This window comes from Polypterus senegalus, chromosome 4 (genome assembly GCF_016835505.1).
Source record: "Polypterus senegalus isolate Bchr_013 chromosome 4, ASM1683550v1, whole genome shotgun sequence".
Lineage (NCBI taxonomy): Eukaryota > Metazoa > Chordata > Cladistia > Polypteriformes > Polypteridae > Polypterus > Polypterus senegalus.
The window spans coordinates 70,429,310-70,456,512 of NC_053157.1; the positions used below are offsets into that span (position 1 = coordinate 70,429,310).

The 27,203-nt window shown below is 38.2% G+C and overlaps 1 protein-coding gene across 4 annotated transcripts in view; it reads left to right on the plus strand.

Annotated features, from left to right (window-relative positions):
- Positions 1-475: 475 nt before the first annotated feature.
- LOC120527431 (probable bifunctional methylenetetrahydrofolate dehydrogenase/cyclohydrolase 2) overlaps positions 476-27,203 on the plus strand; it is a 50,186-nt gene continuing 23,458 nt past the window's right edge. For all 4 annotated transcript variants that reach the window (XR_005633330.1, XM_039750839.1, XM_039750841.1 and 1 more), the window contains exons 1-3: positions 476-702; positions 14,152-14,336; positions 15,549-15,671. Coding sequence is in view for 3 of the 4 variants with exons in the window: in XM_039750839.1 (XP_039606773.1) it covers positions 569-702; positions 14,152-14,336; positions 15,549-15,671 (442 nt within the window). In the remaining variant the exon portion in view is untranslated. The remainder of the gene's footprint in view (positions 703-14,151; positions 14,337-15,548; positions 15,672-27,203) is intronic.

Sequence of the window (27,203 nt, forward strand, 5' to 3'; positions counted from 1 at the left end):
ATCTTGGAGCTGTTGTACAATTTGTATTGCACTAAACGGATTCTCTAACGGATTATGAGTAATTCGATTCATTATTAGCATATAGGAAAATAGGCTCAAAGTGAGCTGGAAGCAGAGGTTATAATGCTGGATCGCCCATATGAGGTGATGTGTTGTGTAAATGACGCACTTGCCACAATTATTCAAGTAACACAAAGTTAATATAAAACTTCTATTTGCTTGATTTGATTATCTGTTACAAATATGTATCATTTAACTTGTGTCTCATGATGTCTTCTCGTTTTCGAAACTGTATTATCACGACATGTGAGTAGAGGAAATGATTTGTTTATAACTATAATTCTTTGTAATTAAAATGCATCGATGTATAATAAAGGTGTAATAAAACGCATCGCCGTTAGGTGCTCCGTTTCGTCTTCCCGAGTCATGATGCCTTAAGACTGCACGTGCAGCTGCTCTGCCAATAAAGCTTGTTTTATCTGGAGTCTGAAATTAAGATCGCGATGCTCAGCTAGCTGCTCTTGGGGACTGTGCGTGTGACAGCCGTGCACGCAGCAGGCTCAGCATCATGGCGTCCTCTGTCCCAGTCTTATGTGCTTCATTCAAACTGTCTAGTACGTTTATGCAGCCGTGCTGCAAGGCAAAAATGCGACTTTGCGGGAGGAATGCCTGTCACAGACAAATTCACCTTTCTAAACGCGGGTAAGAACGCGAATTCGGTTTTCAATTTCGACCGGGTTCTCTTTGTAGAGGATGCTCCTAGTGGTAGCTTGTCACGTGTGACCGGGTTTTTTGATTTATTACTGCGGGAATATTCTTAAGAAGGTACATTTCGATTTTATTTAGCATTTTGCTGCATCTAGAATAACGGTGCACTAAAGAAGATTAAAGAAAACGAAAATGTGAAAATAAAAATGGGTTGTTGCAATTAATATTCTTATTGTAAATATAGTATATACGTTATATTTGCTAATGTATTGTTCTGTTGATTGTGTATATAAAACCAGCTAAAGGATTGTTATTTTTAGCTAACGAGTGTTAGAAAGATTGCCAGTCTTCGGCATATTGCACCAAAATGTTAACCAGACAGCTGATCATACCTAATTGGTGAAGGTCAATATGTACACTCATTTTTTCATTGAATTAATATAGCAGTATTTTTGAATTTTGCATTTTCTCAGTAAACTGGGTATCATACTTTTGTTTTATATGAATACAGTTTAATTTTAGGCTCTTCTTCTGGTGAAAAATAATACATTATTTTATGGATTGTGTTTTCTTTTTTTTTTTTTTTTTTTTTATTTATTAATTTTATTACAATCAATACATAGCAATCAAGTTTTACAAAAAAAGAATTATGCTAAGAACAGATCGATCCCCACCCTGAGAGAGAGCAAGCCAAACGGTGTAAAATTTAAGGCTTGTAAAAATACCTAAATCAACAAATTCTCTGTGCTTTATAAAATCATTTCAAAATATTACTGATTAGATCCTGCCATGTTTTGAAAAAAGTCTGCACAGATCCTCTAACTGAGTATTTGATTTTTTCCAATTTTAAATAATATAACACATCAGTTTCCCACTGACTTAAAGAGGAGAGTTTGGGTTCTTCCAGTTTATCAGAATAAGTCTGCGTGCCAACAGTGTAGTGAATGCAATCACAATTTGTTTGTCTTTCTCCACCTTAAGACCCTCTGGAAGAACCCCAAACACAGCTGTTAATGGGTTAGGAGGGATTGTGAGTCCAAGACTGTCTGAGAGGTAATTAAAAATTTTTGTCCAGAATAATGTTAATTTGGTGCAGGCCCAGAACATGTGACCTAGTGAGGCTGGGACTTGGTTGCAACGTTCGCAGGTTGGATCATGCCCTGGAAACATTTTGGAGAGTTTTAGTTGAGACAGATGTGCTCGATATATAATTTTGAGTTGTATAATTGTATGCTTTGCGCATATGGAGCTTGAGTGAATTCTCTGCATTGCTACTTTCCACTCCTTTTCTGATATATTAATTGAGAGGTCATTTTCCCAGTGTCCTCTTGGATCTTTGAAAGGAAGGGATTGTAAAAGGATTTTATATATTGTAGAGATGGAGTCTAACTCCTTGAAATTGAGCAATAATTTTTCCAGCGTGGATGAGGGTGCAAGATGAGGAAAATCTGGAAGGTTCTGTTTAACAAAGTTCCTGATTTGAAGATAGTGAAAGAAATTTGTAGCTGGAATGTTAAATTTGGAATGTAATTGTTCATAGGATGCAAAGACGTTGTCTATATAAAGATCTCTAAGCAAGTTAATTCCAAATTTTTTCCAGATATTAAAACTGCATATGTTTGTGAGGGTTGAAAGAGGTGGTTCTTTTGCAGGGGTGCCACAGAAAGAAGCTTCTCCGTCTTAAAATGCTTTCTACATTGGTTCCAGATTCTAAGTGAGTGGAGCACAATTGGGTTATTAGTGTATTGCCGATAACGTGTGTTTATTGGAGCACAGAGCAAGGAATACAAATAAGTACTGCAGGATTTTACTTCTATTGCGGTCCATGCCTGTGTATGTTCTTCTATTTGTGTCCAGGTTCTTATCGCCTGTATATTTGCCGCCCAGTAATAAAACTGGAAGTTAGGTAGAGCCATGCCGCCTTCTGCCTTTTGTCTTTGTAGGGTCGCTCTTTTGATGCGTGGATGTTTAGAATTCCAAATAAATGAGGTTATTGTTGAATCTAATTGCTTAAAGAACGATTTATTAATGTATATTGGTATGTTTTGAAATAAAAAAAGGAGCTTAGGAAGAATATTCATCTTAACAGTGTTAATTCTTCCAGCTAGTGTGAGATGAAGGGTTGACCATCTATGCAAGTCTTGTTTAATTTTTTCCATGCAGACGACGAAATTTTGTTGATATAGAACTTTATGTTTACTTGTGATGTTTACCCCGAGGTATTTAAACTGTTCTGCAATGATAAAAGGTAGGGTGTCTAATCTAATATTATATGCTTGAGAATTCACCGGAAAAAGTACACTTTTATTCAGATTAATTCTGAGACCAGAGAGCTTTTGAAATTCTGTGAGTGCTGCTAAGACTGCAGGCACAGAATTTTCTGGGTCCGATATATACAGTACCATGTCATCTGCATATAATGAGATTTTCTGTTCCAGTCCTTCTCTCTTGTGTTTTCTAAGTAATCTGTTTTGCATAATAAAAAGCCCTAAACAGTGACAATAAACTATACTCGGTACACCTCAACAAGGTTAAATATCTTTGAAGACCTGAAGACAAATTATCAGGATTGTTTCCATCCTAAACAATGGATGGATTAAAAATCCATATTTTAAAATTCAGGGTGCCACCAGGGGTAATTCACAATAACCCATTTAAAGAGTATTTTTTTTTTTTAAATTGTTGCCTCTTGGTTGTATTCTTTATGTCAGGAGGCACGGCAATGCAGTGGTAATCTTTGCTGCTTAACAGCTCTAGAAATACAGGTTCTGTTCCTAGCCTGACTGTATCCTAGCAGATACCCCAGTTAAGATAATTGTCAAATCTACATCTTTCTGGTTTGTGTGAATCTGGCTGTGTACTTGCTCAGTATGTGCTCTGCTCATCTGGTACCCCATACAGGACTAGTACTTGCCTAGTTTCTGGTGGTGCCAGATTCACCCCCAGCTCCCATGTACTTGTTTTGGATAATACATACCTAATAAATGACACTTCTTTGCAGTTTGATTGCCAGCTTACATGCAGACTACTGGAAAATGTAGACGAAACATCCGCTACACTACTTAAGTGACTCTTAGGAACATAAAGCATTGGTGATCACATTTTGGTAGCTTCTTGTGTAGTGCATTTAATTAAAATGAATAGTTAATAGATAACTGACCCTGCAATGTATGATTTTGCAAATTACACAATTTGGTTCAGTTCATAACCTGGTTCATGAAGAGAAAAGATTCAGTATCAGTAGTGTAGCCAGAAATTTGTTGGTAAATGGGCATATATGAAACTAGGTGGGTGAATAAAATTTCACCCAGGTAAGACAGTTTATAGAACTTGACAATCAGCGGCCAAACAAGGTGGATCCTCTAATAAAACCCTGCTCAGTAATTCACACAGTGGAAGACATACGCACACAAATTCAAAGACCCAGCTGTTGAAAATAAAAATCTATCCTTCTTGGCTGTTATAAGAAGAAAACTAAATGTATGACCTTACAATAATGTAAAAAACAAAACAAACAAATAAAAAAAACCCCACTTAACTGGCATTATAGCACCCAAACTACAGACACCAGTTATAGCCTACAGTGAGCAACACTTTCAGGTCAGGTCAGGTCAGGTCAGGTTGGGAAGCATGCACTGTTACAGTACATTGCCGCACCCATCATATGACAAAACAGCTCAGGATCCTGGTTGGCACACCCCCCCCAGGCAGACACACAGTCCACTCCTACCCTCCGGAAATGGCCCTCTATCTACCACAGCCAGGTGTTACATGGGCAACCCCTTGGCCAAGTTCAGCCATTTGGGTCCCCAACAATGAGGATCCTGCGAACCGGATCAACCTAGGAGAATCGAACCACATAGCCATAGTGCCATAACTGACGCTTCCTCGCAATTCAGGTAATGTGCCTCATTTGGGCCTCCATGAGCTACCGCTCCTTTAATACAAAGTCAAACCAGTGGTACCCAAGGACTCTCCGAAGAGACACAGTACCAAAGCAGTCCAGTCTTTGTCTCTGGATAGCGTCTATGTCTCACAACCATATAGCAAAACAGGAAGCACCAGGGGCCTCATGCATAACGACGTGCGTAGAATTCACACTATAATATGGCGTAAGCACAAAAGCGGAAATGTGCTTACGCACAAAAAAATCCAGATGCAAAAATCTGTGTGAATACCAACTTCCACGTTCTTCCACTACATAAATCCCGGTCAGCGTGAAAAGTAACGCACGTGCACGCGCCTGCTGTTCCGCCCCGTCTCCTCCCAGAATTACGCCTCTTTGAATATACAAATAAATATAAATAGCCTTTAAGCTCAGCATTCTGTGAAAAGGCAATGGCAAAAGCACGGGGGGAAATAGAAGAAATTCAGTGAATACCAAGTGGAGGAAAGGAAAAACATATTTGTTGGTTTAAACAGTGGTATAAACAATAAAAGGAAGTTGATCGAGTGACATAGAGTGTTGGAGAAACTCAAAAGCTCAAGTTCACAAAATCGCTCAGTGCCCGAAATAAAAAAGAAGTATTCAGATATCAAAGTCACTGTGAAAAGGCGTGTCGTAGCCCACAGTCTGAGTTTCATATAAGCTTATTAGGGTACAGAGAAAAAAAAATAAGCACACAGTGGGTAAAAAGCACGAAATGTCAACTTTAATCTCGAAATTTCCACTTTAATCATGTAGTTTATTTTGTCATTAAAGTAGAACATCATAAACTTCATCTTAAAATCTTTTAATTTACTAGTTTCTCAAATCCCATCGTAACTAAAGTAGCACGTTAAATACTTTGTTTTGTATTTGATCTTCTATGTGCTCTATGTGTGTGAATCACTACATGCTTCCGGGCTTTCTTTTCCTCTGACAGGATACAGAATCCATTACATTTGTAGTTATTATACAGCTCTCTGAATAATTAAAATACTAAGATGTATACTTGATATAATTTTCATGATGATAGGAGTTAAAGCATGTTATTAAACATGGGAACATGGTGGCACAGTGATTGTGTGCAACCTTTGATTAAATTAATTTATTGCAGCAGTATTGTCTCTTTCAAACGTACTAACACCCAATTCCTGTCCTTACTTTTCTTTCTTCAAATACCCAATCGGCACACAATGAGCTCTGTAATAGACGTTAAGCCATCTGTAAGCTTATAACACCGATTCTTCAAAACTTTTAAGGAACATTGAAATATCTTCGTAGTACATGTTGAATTATTCTATTCTTCCAGTGTCACGCCAGTCCCAGCAAGCATACAGCATGAGGCAGTAACAATCCGTGAACGGAGCACCAGATCCTTGCTAGTGCAGCGACAACGTGTCCTCACATTTTTAATTATTAACAATATAGATTATTTAAATTAATTTAAAGTTTTATGTGTATAATATAATAAACATATTTTGCTGCATTTCATCTTAAAAATGATATTGTCATCATATGTAAATACATGCTTTATAAAGTGGCTCAAGTTGTGCAATATTATAACTGTAGTGCAAGTTTACAGTGAGGTGATTGTACTAATAAGTACAAACAGTTCTGCAAGGAGCACTTGATGGACTGATTGAGTGCATTTATGGTTCTTGCGATGAAACTGTTTCTGAACTGCGAGGTCTGTACAGGAAAGGTTTTGAAGTATTTGCCGTGTGAGAGCAGTTCAATTAGGCAGCATGGCTGAGGCAGCGTTTGCATGATGTTTTATACCTATAATTCTCTTTCTGATCAGCTGCTCTGAGTGGTGCAGTGAGAGTAATATGGAAAAAGATGATCTGCAGTGGCAACCCCTAACGGGAGCAGCTGAAAGAAGAAAAAGAAGGTGCAGTGAGAGTAACAACGCTAAAGCAGTTATGGTATTTGCAATAGTTTGGCCATTCCGTGGACCATTATATTGTTCCAGGTTAATTACAATCAGATGCATTAAACTAATAAACAATATGCGGCTAATTTCAGTGTATTTATAAAGCCATGTCAGGGATGTGGATCTAAAAAAGAAAGGGAAACCACACTGGAACCGTAGCACTGCTTTGACACTGGGTGCTGCCAGTCTACAAAACGGAGCGCAGAACTTGCGTACACCAGGGTATGAGCTACCATGGAAATGTGCGTGGCTTTACACCAAGTTTAGGTTTTATACATCGCGATTTGAATGTGGAAACAGGCTTACACAACATTTTTGTGTGTATGCACCATTTATACATGAGGCTCCAGGACTCTAAAGACTTGGATCTTCATCCTTTCCAGCGACCTCATGACCTCCCCTTGCTCTCCCAATCCATCTACTGACATCATAGGAAGAGTCACCAGAGACATGAATGTCACTGCTGAGGTAAGTAATCACTCTCTCTGCAGACAAGTGAATATTTTTCTCTCTCTTTGTCTCTCTAGCTCTTTCTCAATTCAACATTCTTAACATGCATGACCTTAACAAACAGTAGGCCTATTACTAAAGCACACATAGGGAATAAAATACATATGATGTATAAAAAGAAAAAACAAAAAAAGTCTTTTGCATATTTTATAATTATACAGGGCGGTGTTTAGTACTACAGTACACTATGAATTATCTAGTCTATGTATAGTTACAACATAACCCAGTTGTGAATTCACTGGCTGAATTGTCTCTGAGTGCACTGACACAGTCTTTAAAATCTTCGGTAAGATCAATACAAATCTGTGATTAACAGAGAGGATGACTGTAAACCTTTGCTCAAGAAATCACTGATGTCAAATAATTTTGAAAATGAGGCTAATAAAAAAACTTTTTTTTTTTTGTTTGCATCTGAAAGTAGGGTCACTGCGTCAACTTTAGTCTGACCTGTGCTGTCTTTGAATTCATTGAGAGTTTCCAATCATGCATCAAACAGAGTTAAAACTATGTGTAATGAACCGGACTTCGAGCTCCATTGGGTATCTGCAGACCTCTCCAGGTCGAGACATAGTCTGTGATGGTGCAGTTGCTTTCGAATTTCCAAAAATCTCGCCTGTTGATTTGTCCCAGTCATGAAATTATACAGACTGTTCAAAATTTCAAAAAAAGTAGCCACAACAGGAGATGCCTTAGATGCTGTACAAAGTACAAGGTTTAAATGGTGCAAGTTGTAATGCGCATAAATTACTTTGGGAAAAGTTTCCTTCAAAATGGTCTTAATTCCACCTCGACTACCAGACATAACCATGGGTCCATCAAAACTGAGGCTAATGCACAATGCAGGGTCCAGTTGTAGTTGTGTCACCACCCCCAAAATCTTTTCAGCAATGTGATTCATTGTCATGTCTCCTGTTGTAACAAACGCAATGGCTCCCTCTTTTAAAAACCCTTGTAAAGATACAACAACAACATTTATTTATATAGCACATTTTCATACAAACAGTAGCTCAAAGTGCTTTACATAATAAAGAATAGAAAAATAAAAGACACAATAAGAAAATAAAATAAGTCAACATTAATTAACATACAATAAGAGTAAGGTCCAATGGCCAGGGTGGACAGAAAAAACAAAAAAAAACTCCAGACGGCTGGAGAAAAAAATAAAATCTGTAGGGATTCCAGACCATTAGACTGCCCAGTCCCCTCTGGGCAAGATATCTCATGCAATAAGTTCCCATTTAGACAAATCCTTACATTCATCCACCAAAATCGCAAAATATGCGTCCAGTTGTTTGTGTAACTCTGCTTTAGTCTTTTTGAGAAAAAGCAACACAGCCATTTCTAGCAGTTTATTTGGATATCAGGGCTCATAAGAGTTGCAATTTTGCCATATTTTCCGAGTAAATTTTTAATCTCTGGATCATGATTGCATATGAATTTGAAAATTTCCAGAAAGTTGCCCTTATTAACAGCCTCCTCGTTCTTGCTGAACTCACATAATGGTGTATCCTGCTTGCCATACAAAAGCACAATGTCCTTTAATACTTTGATGTGTGCTGAATTCTTTTCAATAAAAGTTCTCAGTGCATTCCTGTTCAGCTGATTAAGGAAATTTCCTCGTTCCTACTGGTGGCTTTCTCTAAAGGCCTGTACTTTGACCACTGCAGATAAGTGTGCTTTGTTAGATTCATGTTTAGAACATAAGTGGCTCATGTGTTTCCAGTCATTAAACCTGTCTCGATGAACTCATTGTCCTGGTTGGTGTCAGGGAAATGGTGGCATGTTTGGCAAAACACAGAATTTCTTGAAATGCTGTACTTGATCCATTTAAATCTTTCATATCATAACAAGGAACAAACTTCTGTCCCTATTATTTTTGTAGTTGGGAATGTTTGCAATCTATGTTGAGAAGGTGGCTCATATATCACTGATAGATCTGTTGAGGTGAGTGAAGAAGAAGCACTAGCATCTGATGTGTCTGAATTGGCAGGGACTAGTTTCCTCAACAGAAGATGTGTCATCTTCTTCTAAAGTACATTGAAGTCTTTTAAGGAAATTGAACTAATGTATATTATTCTGGGCTACTTTAACCTAGATGTTTCACCTTATACTAATTTGCTTAAGAAGCTGTGAGAAAATGATCATGTATACACAATCAGCACTCAATAGGATGATTGGATGGGGATGTGGTCATAAAATACCAAATAAAATATTAATATATCTATATGTTATATACAATGATGAATAATACTAACATAAATATAAAATATAATATATATATATATATATATATATATATATATATATATATATATATATATTTCATTTGAAAATTGAAAATTGATTGGATAAGTGAAGGCTCTATCCATGCCCACCTTTGGCTAAGCTTCTTTTCAGTAGTTGAATATTTTTTTGAGGATTGCATGTTTGTTTATATCAGTTTCTGAAGAAAGAAATCTGGAAGAAGTAGGGGAAAACAAATATGTACAATATTTTATAGTTTTTTTTTTAAGAAATAAAACCAACTTTTAAAACACAAAGGAAATTACAGTGTATATGGTTATGTAACATCAAAAAGGATTTTCTTAAGAACATCCATTTCAGTTGCAAATTTCCAGTTAGGGGACAGCTACATGGAGACTATACAGTATTTATGCTTAAAGACCCTGTTGTCCCTGCACATCAGAACACTCAGTAACCCATGAAGTTTTATGTCTCTATGATGGCCTTCACGCTTTTGGCAATGTTAAAGGGACAATACTTACGCCATTCTTCCTGCTCAGGACCATCAACTTCCCTCTGACTGTTGTCTGTGAGGTCATTGACCCTCCTTCTAAATATCCATGGCCTTTCACTGCCTTAACGTTGGCAGGAATGAGTGAACTCCTGGCATTTTAGAGAAACATTGTCAGTTTTCTCCTTGGAATGTAATTTCTTTTTGTCCTCAGGAAATCACTTACAAAGAAAAGAAATTATAACACCCCTCTGAAATTCCATTCTAACATATTAATGGCTAGTGTGGATTTTCCTCTCTCTTTTGCCCTAGTTTGAGTCCCTTTATTAAATTTCCTGCGTAGGAAATTAACCCACTCAGTTTTTCTTTAATTATTTTCGCTGTCCACATTTATTAGTGTAGGTCTTTCCAGTGCTTTAGGAGTTGTGTACTTCATTCAAAAAGCTTAAGTGTATACTGTTCTATTGTGTTCATTCTAAACCCTAGCCTTTTTAAATGTATACCTACTTGGGGCAACTACCTTCAGGAACATCCATTTTCTTAAATTCCAGCCATAGGTAAATAAAAAGCATTTCTCCATGGACTGTAGATTTTCTAACAGTGTGGTTCCTGGTGAATGCCATCTTACGTAATGGATGCATTAGCTCACTATACTGTGTTACTGGATCACCTGAGAACTTTTATCCTGTTAGTGATCAAATATATTCTCTGACAAGTCCTTCTGCCTCATCTGTTTCCTTAAGTAGATCTTTAGTTATTTCTGAATTTTAAGTCGTTCCTAAATGGCTTGAAAAAATTAATTAGGCAGCTCTTTAGTCTAGTGAATAACTAGACTATGCAATACTCATCAGCAACCTCAACTTCCAGGGCACAATCTATATTTTATTTGTAGTCATTGTAATTCTTGGAATTGTGTAAAATAAGAAGACTTTCTGTAACTCTGTTGCTACACTTGGTCATTTCTAAGCGCTATATTAATGTAATGAATTATTATTATTATTATTATTATTATTATTATACCACCTTGGACTCATTCCAAATGTCTGTAGTTCATCTGGTGGGAGTGAAACCATATTTGCTCTGTTAGAGTTTATTCATGTATAAAAAGAAAGTTATAGTCTTGCCCATCTTGTTGGTTTGTTTATTGAATATCTTTTTCTTTCTTGTTTCCATGTGTGCATTTTCTACTACTTCTGGTAGTTTATGTGACAAAACAATGACCTCATTAGGTTTCTGTTACTGGAATTCTGAGTCAATATATTGTGCAGGTTTAGGTTTGTGAAGTCTCTCTCTCTCTGATGTGCAAAAACACATTTTGTTATTGCCATATTCTTGGGTGCCTATGCTGTTGTGACACTATCTGTGTGGAGTAGCACCATGAATGTCTGCCCTTTCCTTGGCCACCACATGTTTATACATTTACTTTTATTTTTCATAGTCACCTATTCCACATTATGTTCTCTTTTCTAACTCTAAGCTTATCCTGAGTGTTCAATAGACTGCTTGACATTTTTACCCACCTTGTTCTATTTGTAATATCTTTTAGGCAGCACCAATATCTTCCATCAGACTTGTAATTATTCTTTATTATTCGTTCAAATAAAATCATTAACAGATATTTAAGACTGAAACTTTATCCAGCATGGTGTTTTGAAGGACCACTGACTAGGGATTCCTGTTCATTTGTTTTTAGTCTTCATTACGAGGCCACATAGTTTTCCAGATGGCAACATGGAAGTCACTTTGTTGAGGAACTCTTGATATGTTTGAAAGTGTAGTTATGCACATTCAAGAATATCCTGAAAAATCTTATAAATGTGTTCACTACATACAGTGGTGTGAAAAGCTATTTGCCCCCTTCCTGATTTCTTATTCTTTTGCATGTTTGTCACACAAAATGTTTCTGATCATCAAACACATTTAACCATTAGTCAAATATAACACAAGTAAACACAAAATGCAGTTTTTAAATGATGGTTTTTATTATTTAGGGAGAAAAAAATCCAAACCTACATGGCCCTGTGTGAAAAAGTAATTGCCCCCTTGTTAAAAAATAACCTAACTGTGGTGTATCACACCTGAGCTCAATTTCCGTAGCCACCCCCAGGCCTGATTACTGCCACACCTGTTTCAATCAAGAAATCACTTAAATAGGAGCTGTCTGACACATAGAAGTAGACCAAAAGCACCTCAAAAGCTAGACATTATGCCAAGATCCAAAGAAATTCAGGAACAAATGAGAACAGAAGTAATTGAGATCTATCAGTCTGGTAAAGTTTATAAAGCCATTTCTAAAGCTTTGAGACTCCAGCGAACCACAGTGAGAGCCATTATCGACAAATGGCAAAAACATGGAACAGTGGTGAACCTTCCCAGGAGTGGCCGGCCAACCAAAATTACCCCAAGAGTGTAGAGACGACTCATCCGAGAGGTCACAAAAGACCCCAGGACAACGTCTAAAGAACTGCAGGCCTCACTTGCCTCAATTAAGGTCAGTGTTCACGACTCCACCATAAGAAAACGGCCTGCGTGGCAGATTTCCAAGACGCAAACCACTGTTAAGAAAAAGAACATTAGGGCTTGTCTCAATTTTGCTAAGAAACATCTCAATGATTGCCAAGACTTTTGGGAAAATACCTTGTGGACTGATGAGACAAAAGTTGAACTTTTTGGAAGGCAAATGTCCCGTTACATCTGGCGTAAAAGGAACACAGCATTTCAGAAAAGAACATCATACCAACAGTAAAATATGGTGGAGGTAGTGTGATGGTCTGGGGTTGTTTTGCTGCTTCAGGACCTGGAAGGCTTGCTGTGATAGATGGAACCATGAATTCTACTGCCTACCAAAAAATCCTGAAGGAGAATGTCCGGCCATCTGTTCGTCAACTCAAGCTGAAGCGATCTTGGGTGCTGCAACAGGACAATGACCCAAAACACACCAGCAAATCCACCTCTGAATGGATGAAGAAAAACAAAATGAAGACTTTGGAGTGGCCTAGTCAAAGTCCTGACCTGAATCCAATTGAGATTCTATGGCATGACCTTAAAAAGGTGGTTCATGCTAGAAAACCCTCAAATAAAGCTGAATTACAACAATTCTGCAAAGATGAGTGGGCCAAAATTCCTCCAGAGCACTGTAAAAGACTCATTGCAAGTTATCGCAAACGCTTGATTGCAGTTATTGCTGCTAAGGGTGGCCCAACCAGTTATTAGGTTCAGGGGCAATTACTTTTTCACACAGGGCCATGTAGGTTTGGATTTTTTTTCTCCCTAAATAATAAAAACCATCATTTAAAAACAGCATTTTGTGTTTACTTGTGTTATATTTGACTAATGGTTAAATGTGTTTGATGATCAGAAACATTTTGCGTGACAAACATGCAAAAGAATAAGAAATCAGGAAGGGGGCAAATAGTTTTTCACACCACTGTAAATCGCCTTTCTTCCCAATTCTGATGCTCAATTTGAACTTCAGCAGGTCATCTTGACAATGGCTACATGCTTAAATACATTAAGTTGCTTCCATGTGATTGACTTATTAGGCATTTATGTTAACAAGTAGTTGAACAGGTGTACCTAATAAAGCATACTATATATATATATATATATATATATATATATATTAGTAAGTTGCAGGCAGGATTATCCAGCATCTCAGAAAAGGGGGTTGCAGAGAAGGGAAGTCACAATGATATGACAGAAAATGACACCCCCTCCGGGTTGGGTATGGTACCCTGAATGGGAGGACAAAACAAAGAAGCAGTGGCAGAAGGCCCTCTTATTCAGAATATATTTATCCTCCTCCTAGGTAACCATGTGGACTCCTGAAGGTATGATGGGAGTTATAATGCCGTGAGTCAGTCCTGCTTGGTCCCATGGGTCCTGCCAAGAGGTGCTGTGGGGATTTTTGATCACTGATTTTTAAAGATTCTGCTTGACCTTGAAGTACTTGCAAAGGGAAATACCCTGGCACTGGAATATACAAAAATGAGAGTCATGAAACATTTTGTAAATAGCCTTACATTTCATCTTAGAGTACTGAACAGGTACAGTTACTTATTTGAAGTCATTGCAGAAGTCATTGCAGATGTTCTTTGACAGTGTAGGCACAAGCCTGAAAAATGCACACCAGACTGTCAGGTTCTCTAAAAGTCATCTAAAAATGGAAGAGGAGGTGACAGCGTTCCGCATTCAACTTCTGTACCTGCTCACAGTTTTTCTTGGCAAACCAGCCTGTCAAGCCTTACACACAAAATGCTTCAATCTACGGAGATATTTATTGTGGTTGTTTTATTTAATAAAAGTTTATTTAAAACGTAACTCTTTTTTTATTCTTCATAGTTGTGCAGCCGCAATAATATCAGGGACCGAACTGGCAAAGCAAATACACAAAGAGATTCAAAGGGATGTGTCAGAACTTCTTTGTCAAAGTAATACAAGACCTCATCTAAGTGTCATTTTAGTGGGCGATGATCCTGCTAGCCATTCATATGTTAAAAACAAAACTAAAACTGCAGCTGCATTAGGTAAGTATGTTTAAAATTTACATTCAAAAGAACAAATAAATGTATATCTTTTGTAGTTCATAAGAAAGAAATACAGCAAATTTATTAGTAAGTTATCAATAATAATGATGAATTACAGATTACATTTAAAACATACTGAAATATTAATCATATGTTGCATCTGAACACAAAAAGATTACTTACAATTTACACTATAAATGTGTTTTCTGTGACGTAAATACATGCTACATATTATATGATAAACATATGTTTGGATCAAATGCTTCAGAGAGAGGATGCATGCATATCAGAGTATATAAACAGATTTTTTATGAAAAAATTATTCCACAGCAATAATTCATTCCATTTCTACAGTGATTAGTTGTAAATTAGATTTTTTGTGGATTATACAGGGCAATCTCACCAGATTTAGTTGGTCAGATAATGAGCTTACTGTGTTGTGCAGACAGGCTTTGGATGGCAAAGGGGGCTTTTGAGGTAAACCTTTTTGTAAGTCATGTACTAAATTCCCTTCTGTGTGCACAAGCTAACACTTCTTTTATTTTTCCATGCCAAATTTTTATTACATAATATAATATTAGTGTCTGCGGTGGACTGGCATCCTGCCCGGGGTTTGTTTCCTGCCTTGCGCCCTGTGTTGGCTGTGATTGGCTCCAGCAGACCCCCGTGACTCTGTAGTTAGGATATAGCGGGTTGGATAATGGATGGATGGATGGATAGATGGATATTAGTGTTGTGTCAACATTGAAGGCATTTCGGTATTATACACCAATAATATAACAATATTTTGAAAACTTCTTAAATGATATCTCCAGTGTTGCCCAAATGAATTTTCAAAGGAATATAATGAGTGATTTAATGTGATAGTGTCAGTCATCAAACATAAATATTTCAATGTTGTTATTATGCATGTTGTGCATCGAACTTCACTATTTAGTATGGCTTTTCTGTGTAAACTCCATAAACTGGATTGCATGTTAAATTAAATGACAAATTTAAATTGTTGTGTTATCAGTTAGTGTACTTTTCAATGTTTTAGCAATATATATTATGCTTTGTAATGTAATGTTTAGAAAAATGAATTAATGCTAAATAAATATTATGTTTCTTAGTGTTCTTATAAACATTTCTTCTTTGTGAATATTTCTTGTTACATGCTGCTATATAAATTGGTCAATTAATAACCATGGCTTGACTCTTTTTTTCTTGTAGGTATTAGTAGTGAGACATTAATAAAACCTACAAATGTCACACAAGAGGAGCTGTTAGAACTGATTGATAAAATGAATCGTGACTGGAAAGTGAGTGGTCTGCTTGTTCAGCTACCTTTGCCAGGTATAGTCTTATTTGTGTAAAATGTGTAGTAGATACTTAAATCAAAAGAATATATTGATGGTTAACAGCTGACAAAAAAAGAATACCAGTCAAGTGTAAACCAAGAAAAGGAAAAAGTATTTATCATATTAAGATTTCATGGTATACTGCTGCATTAGCTGTATACTGTATATAGTTCTGTTTCTATTTATTGATATTATAGATTTATCTTGTATATTTTGTTGCAATTACTCATGTTTTAAACTTTATTTGTATGTTACAGTAGTTGTTGTTGTTGCTTTACAAATTTAGTGACCTGAGTTGGAATTCCAGGCAGGTTTCTCAAAAGCCTTACAGTGGTGAGAAGGTAGTTAGAAACTTTTGAAAGGTTAAATCTATACAGTTCTAATCATGACACCATATGGACAGTTGCCTTTTGACCACATTCTATACTGTAAACACACCAAAAGTTTCACCAGCAGACATAATGACCCAAAAACACAAAATACAAAGAAGTACTGAAAATATATTTTACAGAGTTAGTAAAGAGGAAATACTAAAAACTTGATAAAACAGTGCATTTACATTCCGACATTCCACTAAAAGGCGAACAAGTCAGCAGTGTGTCTTAACCCCAGAAGTGCAAGTCTTGGTTTCTGTACCATGCCTTAGGGATTATTTTTAAAATTTTTTGGGGAGTTAAAGAATTATTTCTTCTTTAGTAAAACATTCAGTTACCAGTGTGTGCCATACCTGAAAGCCATCTCACCATAGTGTAGAATTGCAGATGTAGCCATTCCAAATGAGAGTGGAATAGTGTGTTATTTTAAAGTATGCTGGATGCTGCTAACTGCACAAGATCACACTCCTTAGAAATTTAAAGCAATGTGATTAGACTAGTTTGAAAAACAAGCAGCAGTGGTAAGTGGAAATGGTGTGTTACCAGTGAAATGTCCATTCAAACTGCACTTAAGGCCCAGTGAAAGCATTTTCTTTGCAACGGATTAGCAAGGAGGGAGTAAGGACAACTATGAAGAAGATGAAGAGTGGAAAAGCTGTTGGTCCAGATGACAAACCTGTGGAAGCATGGAGGTGTTTAGGAGAGATGGCAGTGGAGTTTTTAACCAGATTGTTTAATGGAATCTAGGAAAGTGAGAGGATGCCTGAGGAGTGGAGAAGAAGTGTACTGGTGCCAATATTTAGGAATAAGGGGGATGTGCAGGACTATAGTAGCTACAGGGGGATAAAATTGATGAGCCATAGCATGAAGTTATGGGAAAGAGTAGTGGAAGCTACCGGTAGGTTAAGAAGTGAGGTGATGATTAGTGGCTAGCAGTATGGTTTCATGCCTAGAAAGAGCACCACAGATGTGATGTTTGCTCAGAGGGTGTTGATGGAGAAGTATAGAGAAGGCCAGAAGGAGCTGCATTGCATCTTTGTGGACCTGGAGAAAGCATATGACAGGATGCCTCGAGAGGAGTTATGGTATTGTATGGGGAAGTCGGGAGTGGCAGGGAAGTATGTAAGAGTTGTACAGGATATGTATGAGGGAAGTGTGACCGTGGTGAGGTCTGCGGTGGGAGTGACAGATGCATTCAAGGTGGAGGTGGGATTACATCAGGGATCGGCTCTGAGCCATATATTTAAAAAGTTTTGAACAGATCCCCTGAGTGAGAATTAGATTTTTTTCCAATTTCAGATAGAATAGGACATCAGTTACCCACTTAAAGGTGGTGGGTTGAGATTCTACCAATTGAGCAAGATAAGTCTACATGCTAGTTGTGAGGTAAAGGCAATTATGATTTGTTTATCCTTATCCACTTTAAGCCCATCTGGGAGTAGACCGAATATAGCTGTTAATGGTTTAGGAGTGATTGTGACATTAAGACTATCTGATAGGCATTCAAAGATTTTTGTCCAGTACAATATTAATTTGGTGCACGCCCAAAACATGTGTACCAGTGAGGCTAGAGCTAGATTGCAATGTTAACTGGTTGAATCTTGCCCTGGAAACATTTTGGATAGTAATAATCAAGATATAGTTCTGTTTAGCAAAGTTTCTAGCTTGAAAGTAGTGGAAAAATTGTGTTTATGAGAAGTTAAATTTAAAGCTTAATTGTTCATGGGATTGATGTACAATCAATGTTTTAATCCCAGATATTTTCCAAGCATTAAATAATATGAATGTTTGAGAGGGTGAAAAAAAAGTGGTTGTCATTTAGAGGTGCAACAGATAAGAGCTTCTCTACCTTAAAAGTGCTTCCTACATTGCTTCCATATTCTGAGTGAATGAAAGGCAAGTGGATTATTAGTGCCATGCCACTTTCTGCTGTTTGTTGTGAAGTCTCCCTTTGGATGCACTGATGTTTAGAATTCCAAATAAATAGGTTATGATTGAATCTAATTTCTTAAAAGAAGATTTGCTAATGTAAATGGGGATGGTTTGAAATAGGAAAAGAAACTTGGGAAAGGTGTTCATTTCAACAGTATTGATTCTGCCTGTTAATGTGAGATGGAGGGTGAACCATCTATTCACATCTTGTTTAATTTTTTCCACGCAGATGGCACGTTTTTGTTGAAAAAGAACTTTATATTTACTTGTGATATTTACCCATACATATTTAAACTGACCTACTGAGATAAATGAGAAGGTGTCGAGTCTAGTATTCTGTGCAAGAGAGTTCACTGAAAAAAGAACACTTTTATTCAAATTACTTTTGAGTCCAGACAGCTTTTGAAAATCTGCTAGTGCTTTTAGGACTTCTAGCATGAAATTCATTTGCATATAATGATATTTTCTGTTCAAGTCCTTCTCTGAAAATCCCTGTTATCTCTGATGCATTTCGACAGTAAACAGTCAGTAGCTCGATGGTGATAACAAACAACAATGGTGATAGGAGACATCCTTGTTAGGTACTGCATTCTATTTTAAAGTAGTCTGAAATAATGATAGTATGAACTGAGTCTTCTAGACTAGTATAGAGTAGTTTGATCTATGCACAAATATTTGGTCCAAACACAAATTTGTGCAATGTGGTAAATAGGTACTCCCATTCAACCATGCAAAATGCTTTTTCTGCATCCAAAGACAGTAAGATCTCTGGGTTGTTAGATTTAATGGGTGAATATGTTATATTAAACAAATGTTGAAGATTATAAACTAAGTGTCTGCCTTTAGTAAATCCAATTTGTTCTTCTGGAGTTGGTCTTTATGTTGGTAATTGCCATTATTGCATTGCAGACTTGTGCTTGTGGATTTGTTGAGCTAAAATCTTACTGGCTTTCTCTCAATGTTCATAATAATGATGTTGCAATTTATAGATGAGCTGTTCTGCTTGTACAGTAGTCAAGAGGTTAAATTGTGATTGCAAAATCTTTTCCTATAAAGTTCCTCATTTATAGACCAGGTGGATTCCTGATGTATTCTGGTAATTTTGCTGATTAACTCCGACACCTTATTGATTTCAAATTTATTTTTGTGAAAAAGATGTGAAATAATCTGTTCTCATAAAATGCCTTCAGTGTTTCACAGAGTATACCTGCAGAAACCTCTGGGGATGCATTTTTCTCCAGGAAATAATCAATTTGCTTTAATATGAATTCTGTACAGAGCGCATCTGCTAATGACAAGGGGTTAAGAAGCCAGCTACAAGATGAGTGTCTAGGACATAGTAAGTTAAGCTCCATGATCAGAGATGCATGATCAGATATAACAATAGCGTCATACTTACACGATTTAATAATGGGCAAATATTATTATCTAGGAAGAGATAATCAATTTTTCAGTACTATTGATGAACTTGTGAGAAGAAGGCATATGTCATGCCTGTCTGGAAAGGGAAGGGTGACTGCCTGGATTGTCCCGACTACATGGGGATAACACTGCTCTCGGTGCCGGGTAAGGTCCTCGCTAGGTTCATCCTCAACAGATTTTGTGATCACTTACTCACCTACCAGCGACCTGAGCAGTCTTGTTTTACAACTAAGAAGTCTACCATCGACCACATTATGGCACTGAGGGTTCTCATGGAGCACAAAAATGAATATTGGCAGAGTTTCTTTATCGCCTGTGTCAATTTTTATAACATGTTTGACTCAGTAGATTGAGCTGCCCTGTGGGACATCCTGAGACATTATGGGACCCCCCGAAAGCTGCTGGATATTATGGCCGGCCTGTATTGTGGTGCTGCGCAGAGTGGAGGCAGAACCTCTGCATTTTTCCCAGTTGATTCTGGGGTTCATCAGGGGGGTGTTCTTGCTCGTACTCTGTTCAGTGTTTACATGGACTGGATGTTGGGCGGAGTTGTGGAGTCCAGGTGCAGTGGGGCATCTGTTAGTGAAGAAAGATTCACTGATCTTGACTTGATATCTTGGACCTTGTGATATCTTGTGATCTTTGCAGAGTCAATGGAGGCTGTGATTGGGGCTCTCAAGAGACCTAGAGAGGAGTCTGAGTGTCTGGGCTTGTGAGTGTCCTGGATAAAAACCAAGATCCTGGCCTATAAATACCTCTTGGGCACAGCCAACAGCAGTCTGTCTGTATGTGGAGAGAATGTCAACCTCGTCGAGAAGTTCACTTACCTTGTCAGTGCCATTTATGTCTCTGGTGAGTCTTCCTATGTCAGTTGATGGATTGGGAGAGCATGAGGGTGTCATGGGGTCATTGGAAAGGGGTATGTGGCACTCCCGATATCTTTGTAAAAGAATGGAGGTCAAATTCTTTAGAGTCCTGGTGCTTCCTGTTTTGCTACATGGTTGGAAGACATAGACGCTATCCAGTGACCAGAGATGAAGACTAAACTCCTTTCATACTGTGGTTCTTCAGAGAATCCTTGGGTACCACTGGTTTGACTTTGTGTCGAATGAGTGGTTGCTCATGGAGTCCAAAAATGAGGCACATTACCTGCATTGTTAGGGAGTGTCAGTTATGGCACTATGGCCATGTGGTGTGGATCCTTGAGGTTTATCTGGCCCACAGGATCCTCATTGTTGAGTACTCGAGTGACTGGACCAAGCCGAGGGGACGCCCACTTAACAACTGGCTTATGGCACATAGATGGTAATTTTCGGGTGTGGACCGGGTGTCTGCCTGGAGGGTTGTCAGCCAGGATGCCAAGCTGTTTTGATATGTTGTGGGTGCAGCCACACGTTGTACCAGTGCATGCTTCCCGACCTGACCTGACCTGTACATCTAAATCAGTAGGTATTTGTATGAAAGGAGATTTCAATACATCAATGTTTTGGAGTAAAAATACCCCCTAAAATAGAAAAACTAAATACCTCAAAACCTCAGAAATGCTTTGAGTCATTTGCTTGACATTTGGTGATATTACACAGTACTAAAAAGAAAATAATTGTGTTTTTTTATTTGTTATTTGTCAATAATAATGCTGTAACAATTGAGCTATTATAAGGCACAGTGTCATCCTTTCTGCTCAGTGCTGTGAGTTCATAGAGAGTGACTGCACAGACAAATATGAGTTACAGGTATATGCAAATAAAGACAACCACAGAAGCGATGGGGGAATACATGAGGAGTGGTACGAAGGGAGAGAGGAATAAACAGGAAGTGGTTTCCTTGTGTCAATTTACATGCTACCACAGTTTTTGCAGTGTTGCCAAATCCTTAGAGTGTAATTGTCCTTTCTTTCTACACATTCCCAGAAAAACTTTAAAAACTCCAAAACCCAAATACGTTTTTTAGCATGTTTTGCTATTGCAGAATCACATAAGAAACCTAAGTATCTGAAAGGAAACCAAGCTGTGCTTCAGAGGCTGATCTCATTTAATAATAATAATAATAATAATAATAATAATAATAATAATACATTTTATTTGAAGCGCCTTTCAAAAAACTCAAGGTCACTGTACAATCAGATAAAAAATTAAACATTCAATAACTTAAAAATTAAAATCTAAATAAAACACCATCAGTAAAAATTACAGTGAATAAGCAATTTTGAACAGATGAGTTTTAAGATTAACCTGAAATTGGTGAAGGGTAGTCATGTTCCTAAGGTAGGCAGGTAATGAGTTCCATAAGGAGGGTGCCGATCTGCTAAACGCTCGATATCCCATCCTGACAAGACGTGCTGGTGGATTATTTAAGTTGATGGAAGAAGAGGATCTGAGCATGCGAGAGGGTTTAGTGACTTGTAGGAGCTGTGAGAGATATGTAGGGGCAAGATTATGAATAGCCTTATATGTAAGGACTAAAATTTTATAGTTGACCCTAAACTTTATTGGCAGCCAATGAAGCTGCTGAATAACAGGTGTAATGTGATCAGAATAGAGGGTTTTAGTAATTATACGAGCAGCCGAGTTCTGAACAAGTTGAAGTTTATGTTGTAACTTTTGGGGCAGACCAAAGAGAAGTGAATTGCAATAGCCCAGGCGGGAGGTGACCAAACTGTTGACTAAAATAGCAGTAGAGTGATTTGACAAAGATGGACGCAGGCGATTAATATTACGCAGGTGAAAGTAAGCTGCTCGGGTAACAGATCTAATGTGAGACTGAAAAGACAACGTGCTATCCAGAATTACACCAAGGCTTTTTATCTGATCTGAACAGGTAACAGATGTGTTGTCAATTAATACTGAGATCTTTGATGCCTTCGCAATTGCAGATTTCGTGCCCATAAGAAGCACCTCAGTTTTATTAGTTCAACTGCAAGAAGTTAGAAGAAAACCAAGACTTGATCTCAGCAAGGCAGTCAAGTCAGTAAGTGAGGATGGTGGAAGCGATGCAGATGATGAAGTTGAGATATATAACTTGGGTATCATCTGCGTAACAATGAAAGTTTATCTTCCATTTATGAAAAATGACACCCAAAGGGAGCAAATAAATGATAAACAGCAAGGGGCCAAGGATAGAACCTTGAGGAACCCCAGATGCTACAGGAGTGGAAGTAGAGGTACATGTGTCCAGCTGAATGAATTGAGTTCTGTCTGTAAGATATGACTTAAACCAAGTTAACGGAATATGAGAAATACCTAGTGCAGATAACCTTTTTAGTAAGGTGAAATGACAGACAGTGTCGAATGCAGCACTGAGGTCAAGAAGAACAAGGATTGTGATTAGGCCTGAGTCTGCAGCCACTAAGAGATCATTAGTGATCTTAATTAGTGCCGTCTCAGTGCTGTGAAAACGTTGAAAGCCTGACTGGAATGGTTCGTATAAACTGTTAGCAGATAAATGCTAATGTAATTGGGAAGCCACAGTTTTTTCAAGAACCTTTGAAATAAAAGGAAGATTAGAAATTGGTCGAAAATTATTAAAGTCAGTAGGGTCAGCCCCAGGTTTTTTCAATAAGGGGTGAATCACTGCAGTTTTCATAGACTGGTGAACAATTCCGGTGGAAAGTGACGAGTGAATAATTGAAACAACAAGAGGAGCTAACGAGGAAAGGCAGGCTTTAACCAGAACAGTGGGAATTGGATCCAGGTGACAGGTCGAAGGCTTAGAGCTATTGATGAGATCCATGATTTCTGAGGTGGAGGGAAGCTCGAACATAGAAAATGAATGAGTAGGAGGAGGAAAATCATCAATAGTGGAGTCAATAGCAGCAGAGCCTAAATTATAATGTATTGCCTGGATTTTATCATTAAAGAATGTCATTAAGGTGTTACAGAATTCGTTAGAATGGCAGTGCAAGGAAAGAGAGTCTGGAGGACTTGTTAGCAATCTGAGAAGGGAAAAAAGTGTCCCAGAGTTCCCCTTGTTGGAAGAAATTAGGGCAGTAAAATAAGCAGCTTTACAATGCCGTATGCTGTCCCTATAGTGATGCATATGGCTGAAATACATCTCTTTATGAACATTAAGACCTGTCTTCTTGTACAGCCATTCTAACTGCCGAACTTTAGATTTTAAAATGCGCAAAGTTGGTGTAAACCAAGGGGCAGTATGTGTAAATGAAACTGATCGGGTTTTGAGTGGGGCTACCGAATTCAAAATGTCAAGAAGTCCTTCGTTATAAAAGTTAACTAAATCTTGCGAAGAAGTAGTTTGTAATGATTCCACAAATGCATCAATACCTGATTGAAAATTGTCCATGTTGATATTTTTAAGATTCCTAAAAGTTATTACACGTTGAGGTTTGATGGTGTAGACAGTAAGAGTCATATTAAATGTAAGAAGAAAATGATCTGAAGAGGGAAATTCTTCCGCAGTACAATCATTCGGAGTGAGTCTAGTACAGCAAATCAAATCCAAAATATGTCCTTTGAAATGTGTCAGGGTTTCCATAAACTGCTGAAAGTCAAAGTTGTCAAGGCAAGAATTAAAATCTGTGGTCGCCAAGGACTTACTGTTATCCAAATGAATGTTAAAATCACCCATTATTATTATGTTTGAAGATAACGAGGACAAATAAGCTAAAAAAGCAGAAAAGTCATTCAGAAACTGTTGAATTTAGGGGAACGGTAAATAGTTGCAACAATGGTGGGAATAGAGCTAGGTAGTTGACAAACAAGAGACTCAAATGAACCATAAGAAGAAACTGTCAGCGGCGTAACTCGCATTGTCTCGCGGAAGAGTATCGCAAGACCTCCTCCATGACCAGAGGTGCGAGGTTGCGCCATGTAAACAAACCCAGGAAGTGTTGCTTCGTTGAGCAAAGTAAAGTCCTGGGGTTGCTGCCACGTCTCATTTACAGAAAGAATGTCGATGTTACAATCCGTAAGAAGATCCTGAATGAGATGAGTCTTTCCTGTAAGGGAACGGATGTTAAGATGAGCAAAGTTGATTGTATCCTCGCTGAGATGAGCAGGAGCGCTAGCCACCGTAGCTAGGCTGGCTAATACACTCAAATTCGAGGCTCTGCCAGATGGCCTCAGCGGTGGACGAGAAATGGACCAGTAAAAGGTTATTGGAGCTCGAGTATCCTGTTGAAAATTCCGGCGGGAGCCTCTGTGGATATATGTCCGTCGTGGCTGAAAAAAGATGTCCGGGAAGGTTAATAGGACGTCCATAGGAGATCTAGTCAACATTGGTCGGAGTCGAAGAAGATCCGCCGCCTAATATTGATACAGGCCCAAAACCGGTTGAATCATCGTCGTCAGGAGGCAAAGGGCTAGCACAAGACAGGTAAGAGCCTTGCATATCCAGCTTCCTTGCACTGATCCTGCTATCATTAGAAGTTGTTAACCGCATCCATCAATCCGGTAAGATTTCAAATCGAATTCAATTTGATCAAAAAGTTTAAAGCTTACTTGAAGAGTTCACAGAAAGTCCACAAAAAGTTGTTATGAATTGTTCAAAAAATGCTTAAAAGAAGTTAATTAGAAAGTATTTAAGAATTTAACCTCTAAAAAAGGGAGGGGGAGGCAGCAGCGAGCAGTCACGCCAGCGTTCACCACCACAGTGAACTTTAGGACTCAATGAGCAACCACTCATTCGACACAAAGTCAAACCAGCTGTACCCAAGGATTCTCCAAAGAGTCACAGTACTGAAGGAGTCCAGTCTTCGTCTCAGGTCAATGGATGACGTCCACGTCTCACAACCATATAGCAAGACAGGAAGCACAAGGACTATAAAGACTGGGACCTTCATGCTTTTGCATAGATATCAGGAGCGCCACACACCCCATTCCAGCGACCTCATAACCTCCCATGCTATCCCAATCCATCTGCTGATTTCATAAGAAGAATCACCACTGAATGTCACTGCCAAGGTAAGTAAATCTCTCTACAAGGCTGACATTCTCTCCGCAAACAGACACACTTCTATTGGCTGTGCATAAGAGGTCATTAAAGGCCTGGTTCTTCGTTTTTATCCAGGACACTTGCAAGCCCAGACACTCAGCCTCTCGAGAGCCCTGATCAGAGCCTCCGTTGAGTCCATGAAGATCACAGCATCGTTGGCAAAGTCAATATCAGTGAATCTTTCTTTGCCAACAGATACCCCGCAGCCGCTTAACCCCACAACCTTGCCCAACACCCAGTCCATGCAAGTATTGAACAGCGTAGGAGCAAGAACACACCCCTGGTGAACCCCAGAATCAACTGGGAAAAATGCAAAGGTTCTGCCTCCACTTTGCACAGCACTCATAGTACCAGTGTATAGCCAGGCCATGATATCCAGCAACCTTGAGGGGATCCTGCAAAGTCTCAGGATGTCCTTCTGAGCAGCTCGAGCAACTGAGTCAAAAGCTTTACAAAAATCGACAAAGGCTGCAAAGAAACTGCGGATATTCACGTTTGCGTTCCATGAGAACCCTTAGCGCCAGGATCCGGTCGATGGTAGACTTCTTAGATGTAAAACCATACTGCTGTGGTTGCTAGTAGGTGAGCAAGTGATCACGGATCCTATTGAGGATGACCCCCTGTAGTTGGTGCAATCCAGGAGATCATCCTTATGTTTCCAAATAGGAACAACAAGTCCTGTTTTCGAGTTAGTTGGGATGACGCTGGTCTCCCAAATAGAAGCAAAGATTGCTTGCAATGCCAGGAGGACAGCTTTACCACCAGCCTAGAGAAGCTCACCCCATGTACCACAGATCCCTGTAGCCTTCCCTACCTTCAGCTGGTTAACCACCTGTGCAATCTCAGTGAGAATCCAGGCAAATTTCAGCTTTTTACCTGAATTGAAAATAATGTTTTTGTTGATGAGTGAGTTGGTGAGTTAGTCAGTCAGTCTACATTGCATTACAGGGGGTCCTCGGGTTACAACATCTTGGCATACAATGTTTCGAGTTTACAATGCTCACTCCCATAAAAACTTAAAAATTTGAGACGTGAGAAGGAATAAAGGTAAGAATTTTTTTTACACTCATTTTTTCTGTTACTACACTACAGTGTACAGTCCAGTATATATATATGTTCTTTTCCTTTTTCTATTGCTTAGTTGTGTTTATTTTCTAGATTATGATTTAGCAAATGTATTAGGATAGGTAAGTGACTTAGACAAGCGTGTGTTTCGACTCACACCAAAATTCGGGTTACATCACTGTTTTAGGAATGGAACTGTGTCGTAAACCAAGGACCCCCTGTATAGATAGATAGATAGATAGATAGATAGATAGATAGATAGAGTATATCTTATTAAGTGGATGAATTGTATTATACAATGATACACAGTCTTCAAATAAAAAACACTCAAACATCATGTGGAAAAGCCACTTTTCATGAAACATACAAGCTTATATGCTGCCTGTCAAAGACTGCAACAGCTCTGCTCTGACCATGTCCATATGAAAGGCAACACTATTTAAAAGTTATGCCTTATTCTGTCTACTCCTGCACAGTCTTGGTAACAGCAGTCCTCTCAGTCCTGCTACACATTCATCTCAGTAATTGAACAACAACATACAGCAACACTGAAGTCTAAGAGGACAACAAGACTCATAATTTCATCTTCTTATTTTTTTAAGTCACAGGAAACGGCTCCAAAATAGGTAGAAACTGTGAACAAGATGCTGCTAGCCTAGGCCTTGATTCCTTCTTTGAAGTCACCAGCATTAATAAAGATTAAGCAAAAAGATGTTGGTACAGAGTGAATCATTTTATGTTGCTGAGTTAGCCAGGATGATGTAACTTACTTTCACTTTTTTTTG